Source organism: Quercus lobata, chromosome 2 (assembly GCF_001633185.2).
Source record: "Quercus lobata isolate SW786 chromosome 2, ValleyOak3.0 Primary Assembly, whole genome shotgun sequence".
Lineage (NCBI taxonomy): Eukaryota > Viridiplantae > Streptophyta > Magnoliopsida > Fagales > Fagaceae > Quercus > Quercus lobata.
The window spans coordinates 25685252-25693020 of NC_044905.1; the positions used below are offsets into that span (position 1 = coordinate 25685252).

Genomic DNA, 7769 nt, shown 5'->3' on the forward strand with positions numbered 1-7769 from the left:
AAATTGTAAAATAATTGTAACAAGTATTGTTGGAAAAATTCTATAAGTGATATATGCATTTGAAAAAGAATATAGTAGTTTTATAATCAAGAATTATTATATTACATTACATGTTTGAAAATCATTATGGTTATTTTCATCATTAGCTTTATGTTATATATATAATTTCATTTTTTTGTCTAACTCTTTTTTATGAATTTATTTGTTCATTTGTGAGATTTTCTTCTTCTTCTTCTTCTTTCTTTTCTTTTCTTCTGTTTTTTTAATCTATAGTTTTTATACACCAATTGATAATTTCTAGTAGGCATTAATATAAAAAGAAAATTATTTACAAATAAAAGAAGCACTATCACAATATAAAATAAAAGAATAAAATATATTATAAAGCATAGAGCAATAGCATTTAATTTATCAAATATACAATTGGAATTTCACTTATCAATGGAGTCACTAAATATCTACAGCCTAACTACTGAAGCAAAGATGAATTCAACACATCACTCAATGAATTTATTCTAACCAAACAAAGATTAATTTCATATAGAGATTCTAATATCATAATTCAAACATAAAATCTAACAAAACGAAAAGAGAATTTATTATTAATTAAAAAAAAAAGAGTCTTAATTCGCCTTTGGTAAGGCAATGCATGGCACAATGAAGGGAAACTGAAATCTATTTCCAAATTTAATTTGGTGGAGAGAGAGAGAGAGAGAGAGATTGTTTAGGGTGTAATCATGTGAGAGATTGGGGTGATTGATTTTGACAATCTACTGTGTAAAATAGTTATTTGACATGCTCATAATTTGATTGAATTTCTATTAGTTCATAATTTTTTGGGTCTTCTTAAGAGTGGAGGAAAGAGTACACATCTATCTCTCTCTCACACACGTGCACACACACACATAAATTAGCTGCCACAATTTTGGGGTCTTTCTTTAGCAAGGAGCCTTACATTGTGGCATAGGCCTAGAGCTAACCCTATCTAAGTTCACTACCGACACTGCTTTTATTATACACCAATTACAACATATCATATCAATAATTGTGAAAAAAAAATGTAGCGTTAGTATTTGGCCAAAATAATTAATTAAATTCAATTTAACTATAGATTTACATTTAACTAGAAAACCTAATATACTGCACCTAAATAAAGTTACTGCCCCTAAATTTTAACCAAGGCAAAGAGCCAGCTTTGTTACACAGTGGTTTCAACGTATGTATCCCCTCTATATAGGTGCTTCCCTTCTGACACCCTATAAACATCATCTTTTGCCAAAGATCCAACGCAGAAGAAGGGGAATTAAGAAACAAAAATGGCGAACGGTGGTTGCTCCATCCTCCTCATTGCTCTCTTCCTCTTTGCGACCACAGGAGACTCCACTGTAAGCATTAATCATCACCATACTTTCATCTTTTTTTTATTCTCTCTTCCTTAATTAGAGTTAGATGTCTCATGTCTTCACCATCGCCACCATCATCATAATATCTAATGGGCTTTGATTGTTTCATATCCAACGATGGTTGCACTCTTTCTCTTCATGTTTACACTTTTTTGTATCATGTGTAAAATGCAGTTATGTGATTCTTTCACATCATATTCACATCCCTTTTGTATCATATGCAAAATGTGGTTATTTGATGTAAAAGCATAGACATTGTAGGGTCACAATTTTGGGACCCAAGCCTAAATTGTATGGAGTCTTGGTCCAATGAGCCCAATAAAATGAATTTGTAGAGAATGAGTTGGAAACTTGGATCTTAGCGAATCAGACGATCGACCAACAGGTCTTGAAGATAAAGAAAGAAAGATAACATAGATTTACTAGAAAGAGATGTCCTCGGATTTTATCCGAAGAGATACATCCCCAAAATTGTGACCCTACAGACATTATGTGAAACATTTGTGTGAAACAATAATAAGCCATATGCCCATATCTAATATGTGATTTTCAGATAAGTGAAAAGTAGACTTGGTGAGAATATCAAATTTGAACATCGATTACAAAACCATTGATAGACATTCATTAATTATTTATATCATTTCCCATATATACATGCATCATGCATGCATGAAGAATTCATCTATTCCATATTCGATGAGATCAATATTCTCTGTCTAAATAATTACCATTCATGCATATATGCAGAAGGAGGAATGTGTGTACACCCTGTTCGTGAAGACAGGGTCAGTGATCAAAGGTGGTACAGACTCCAAGATCAGCCTCACCCTTGGCGACCCTTCAGGCAGGTCTGTGTCGGTTCCAAATCTAGAATCATGGGGGCTAATGGGTCCTAAACACAACTACTTCGAGCGTGGCAATGTGGATATATTCAGTGGCCGAGGACCTTGCATTGGTGCATCGGCCTGCAGACTAAACCTGACCTCGGATGGTTCTGGCTCGCACTCCGGTTGGTTCTGTGACTACGTTGAAGTCACATCCTCAGGGCCTCACAAAGCATGTTCACAGAGCATCTTCTACGTTGATCGTTGGCTTGCCAGTGATGCTCCTCCGTATAAGCTTAGCGTTGTTCTTGATGGGTGTGACACGTGGAACAATGCTGCAGAAAATGACTCAAATCAGCGCAGAAATAGTGGGCGCTTTGCCGTTGGGAATCCCAAAACATTTGCTTATTCCGCTTCAGAATAGAACAATGTGGAGATGTAAAAGCAGAGATTTTGGTGTTATTTTTTGGGATAACTATGATGTTTTGTGTGTGATGACCTTGTGAGTGTGACTCGGATGCCTTCTAATGCAAATTACTATTTTAGAAGCCATCCTTCTTCTTTCTTTTGTTGGGGGTTTATAATAAAATTCTAGTTAGAAATTCCATAATTTCAATAAAATGAATTTGTATTCTCAAAAAAAAAAAAAAAAAAAAAGAATTTGTAAAATAGTAATATTGTTCATATAATGGATTAAGTTAACTTAAGAAAATAGTAGTACTGTTATCTAACAAAGGAGATGAAAACAATCAAAGCATACAACTTCGCCTTTTAATTATGTGAATATGAATCACCACCCATAACCATATATTTAGCTTTTATTTTTTAGATAATCATATATTTAGATTGCTCCTAGAATCTGATATATTTAAAATTTACTTAAATATATTTGATATTGATGGGAATATGCTTGATGATACTCCCTATTTTAAGAAATACTATTCTATGAAATATGTAATGACGAAAGATCTCTCCCTAATTAATAAGGCAAATTCAAGAAATGGACGTTAAAGGTTTTATAACTTAGTGACATAGTCTTCTCTCCTTTATTAGAAGAATCAAGATTCGAATCCCCTCTCCATTGTTGTAACTATCAAATTATCGGAAAAACCTCAAGAGATGGATGATCCCTTATTTAGGTGGGATAAAACTTCCAAAGCAGAACTCCAAATCTATGGAGGTCATGGTCATAACCCTTTACATCAAGCCATGATGCATGCCATACAATCTCGCCCCAATTGCACGATAAACATGCCATAAAGGCCCAATCTTGGAAGGTTGCTGGAATCTCGAAGTAGACCGAAAGTGCTATATATACAATCAACCGTGACACCCAGGAGATGAAAAAACATAAGAAGAAAATAAATCATTTTTATCAAAAGAGGTTGTGAGCCATAGGCATAAGCATCAGAGAAAGTTTTGACTGGCATCATATCAATGCCTACCCTGAGCTATTTGATTGATCTTCCATATGCAAGTTATCTCTTGACCCATTTCTAATATAAGCTAGGTTTAAGTTATATTTGATTTGATTTTAATAATAGTTACACAATTTAAAAATTACATTAAATTAATATTTTGTTAGTCTCACCATTTGATTAATGATTAATTATTATATAAGTTTAATTTCATATCTATCGAATATCATTCACAATCCAAATCATGCCTTTAAGTGTATTTTAAAATAATAAAACAACTATAGTTTCATCAATATATAAATGCGATAACTCTCAATCTATGTTCACTTGATCTATTTGATGAGCATTATGGATAATTTTTTTCAAATTATATACGAATATGAGATTATAAATCGAATGGTGAAGAACATTCGATTAATACAAAATTTAGTATGCATAATAAGAATAATGAGAATGAGTGATCCAATGATATAAAATTTAAAATATTGATATAAAAACTTATTGAGTGGTGTAACAAGCATACAAAATTTGGAGTACATGTTAAGAATAATGAGAACTTATAATTTAAGAGTGAAAATTTTAAATATTAAGCCAATAATAAGTCATTAAATTCACCCAAAAAAAATTCTATCTATTTTAATGTTTAATTTCAATGATATTAGTGAAGCATAAAAAAAAAAAAAATTCTATATAGAAAATAATTACTTAATATGTGTATGGTATTTGACACACTAATATAGTAGATATAAAATTTAAATGAAAAGGTTATTCATATGATCCATTGCTCATAAGGTAGGCAGAAATGCACTTTTTGTCTCTACATTTTTCCCCGATTCTCATTTTGGTCCCTACATTTTGTTTTTACCACATTTAGTCCTTATTTAGAAAAACGCCATCCATTTTAGTCCCTATCATCAATGCCTTAACGAAAATATCCTAGATGGCAAACGGCAGATTAAATTATTAATTTCTCTCTTATGTGTCACCACTCCTCCTGCTAGATCACCTTCTTGCCTTAATTTCTTGCATGTGAGCCTCACGTGACACACTCACGTGTGTGTCACTCCCCTTTAAACCACCACCTCCAACGGAATATCAATTCCTAATCCTCATTTTTTCACGATCTGAGCTCCTTTAAGCTAAATTTCTTGTTCCTCTCCTCTTGTACATTTGAGCTCCTCTGCCTCTGCCTTTACCTCGAAATCTCATACCATGGAATCAAGCTCTATATCAACTAGTGGAAGCCTGAGGAGAAGAGGTCCAATGAGATGCTTTTATGGTGAGAAACTAGTGGTAGTGGTGTCGTGGACAGCAGACAACCCTGGCAGAAGGTTATGGCGTGATGATGAAATATGTGAGCGCGACAAAGTGCTTATCCCAGAGCAGAGGCAAAGGATTATCACACTTGAGACTCAAATTGCAAGCTACAAGAGAAGAGAAGTTTCTGGCAGGAATGTTGGCACTGTCTTTAGTGATTTATGGGATATGCCTTTGTGTGATTATGTCTTTGGTTGGTTAGATAGGTGGGTCACCTCCTAGTTAGATAGGTCATTTTAGTTATGGAAGGTTAGTAGTTTGGTTAGATAGGTGGGGTTAGTTTTTGCAGTTGGTTAGTAAAACTTTTTGGTTGTTGGCAATTTTTGTAATATTAAGTTTCAAATTAGCAATTTCCCACTTGATGCTCTACTTGTTCTTGGAAATAGTTATCAATGGAACAACAAATTTTCATTACTTTGGACATATGCTTGATGTTATGATATTCAATTGTCAAGGCAGATGCTTGATGATAAAAATATTTTGAGTTACTTTTGATTCTAATTCATGATAGGCAGCTGGAATCCTTCTTCTAATTTGAAAATAAAAGGTTAAGGGTATCAAGTAAATGGGTCATTGTGGTTTTGTCTTTGTTTCTTATGTCTAATATACTGATATAATGAAATGGCATGATCTGATATAGTATGCTACTTCTCATACTTCCTAAACTATCATAAAATGGCAACAAGAAAAAACTGCCAATTTGTTGTTGAAATTCAAATACCTGCTTCTCAATATAGAAAATGCTATTGAGAATCTGACAATACATAATGCTACTTCTCATACTTCCCAAACTATCACAAAATGGCAACAAGTAAATGAGATCATTGTCAATTTGCTATTGAAATTCAGACATACACTACTGCTGCAAATAAAGTTTTGGTGTACCAAAATAATTACCAAAAGAGGCCATTGTTCAGCCATTACATGATTACACCAAACTTAGGCCAATTGTTTAGCCAGTACAAAAGGAAAGCCAAAAAGGCTTGAACATAACAACAAGAAACAAGGGAGCTCAGTTAAGAGCCATTGTCAAATTGCTTATCTTCCTGGACCATGCACAAAGGATTGGCTCTTAGCAAACCTCATTGCTTCCATGTACCTTGATGCATTACCAATTGCATTGAGAGTCTCATATGTGACTGCCTTGTTCTTCTTCTGCCTTTTCTGACTTGGATAAAAATGTGATATCACTTGAGTGTAGAGGTGCACTTCTGAGGGTAGTAGTGTTGGAGGTTGAAGGTGCAGTTTTGCCATTAGCAGTGTTGGGAGGTGGGAGGTGCACTTCTGAGGTTAGCAGTGTTGGAGGTTGGAGGTGCACTTCTGTTGTTGGCCTACAAACAATCTTAGGTTAATACAGTTATCATTTAAAAAAAAAAAATATGCTACTACCCATGTCCAGACAATCTGTTAAAAGGTTGGAGTTTAGAAATTTTACCTACTTAGTCCTCTTATTAGTTTGCTTGGCATTCCCTGGTAGGGAAGTGTTCCCCCTAACCTCTCCCTAGTAGCTTCTTCTATTGTGCCCTAATTTGCTATAAGACTTGCACTGCTTGGAGATGCCTACTCCCCTTCATTTCCTTCTACTTATTGGTTCATCAAGCTCCTCTCTTCTTCTTAGGCTTGCCAGGAGGTCTTCTCTTGATAGGAGGCCATACAAGTGGAAGGACACTAGGTCTCCACATATTTTGCCCATTAATTGGATCTATAAGTGGCTCATAGCAAGCCTGGTAAGTAGTCACTTTGTAACAGTCATTCACATACTTTTCAGTATTCTCTTTATTGAAAAATATGCCGAAATGGCATGGACACATGGTATACCTGTTATGTCCCATTTCCTACAGTTGCACTTGGATTCAGCCAGGTCCACAGTGAAACTTTCTAGCATATTTTTCACTTCAAACTTGGTACGACCAGCCCGACATACTAGCCACCTGTTGCTACCCATCTTCTCTTTATATAATCTCTTCCTAATCTTAGGACATAGCTCTGACTTTACCTTTAAAATCATCTTCCAATTTGCTTGAAATCTTCCCATTAAATACAACCTGATTCACTCAAGCTGCAACCACATACAAATGATTAATAAACGTATCCTTCAAAACACATATAACTATGGAACTTAAAACACATACAAATAATGACAAACAATATAACTTATACCATGCTGATTATTGGCTTGCTTCTAAACTAAAGAATCCTGTTGTTGAGCACTATGTCACTTTGACCATCTCCACTGAACATATGCCCAGCCCAAATGGTTGTTGAATGGGCATTAAGCCAATTATATGCATTTTCATCAATCTCTTTCAGTTCATTCATTGCCCTCTCAAACTCTTGTTTATGTTGCCTTGGTTGTTTTCCAAAACAAGTCTCTAATGAGCACTCCAGGATGATTCTTCCTTAAATTATTGTATAAATGCCTGCAACAAATCCTGTGCTCATACTGTGGCCAATTGTTAATAGAGGCTTGGACCAATCCCTACCAAGAACAATAACTCATTACAGTCAATATAGAGCATTTTTTAATGATATTTTGAAAACCAACTAGTTCACATTAAATACATACCTTTTGCTGATTTGAAATGAAAGTCCATCTTTTGCTATCACTTATCTCAACAAGCAACAAATTCGGAAACCAAATCCAAGAATCCTTGCTTTCAGCCTCTACTACTGCAAAAGCAAAAGGGGAGTACTCATCATTGGGGTCTTTGCCAACTGCACTAATCAATTGGTCTCTTGTCTTGGTCTTCAAATGGCATGCATCCAGCCAAGAAACCCTCTTGCAACCCTCCAGGCATATGTGTATA

General features: G+C 34.7%; 1 protein-coding gene across 1 annotated transcript; it reads left to right on the forward strand.

The window, feature by feature from the left end:
• Positions 1–1227: 1227 nt before the first annotated feature.
• LOC115978285 (PLAT domain-containing protein 3-like) lies at positions 1228–2798 on the forward strand. Its single transcript, XM_031100309.1, has 2 exons — positions 1228–1385; positions 2151–2798. Exons 1-2 carry the CDS (start codon positions 1317–1319, stop codon positions 2649–2651), a joined length of 570 nt encoding a protein of 189 aa, XP_030956169.1. The 5' UTR covers positions 1228–1316; the 3' UTR covers positions 2652–2798.
• Positions 2799–7769: the final 4971 nt, after the last annotated feature.

What these genes read in the sequence shown, in the direction of transcription:
- LOC115978285 (XM_031100309.1), top strand. Translation starts at nt 1,317, where the DNA reads ATGGCGAACGGTGGTTGCTCCATCCTCCTCATTGCTCTCTTCCTCTTT. An exon ending in CGACCACAGGAGACTCCACT is followed by an intron (nt 1,386 to 2,150) that starts GTAAGCATTAAT and finishes GCATATATGCAG; the next exon opens with AAGGAGGAATGTGTGTACAC.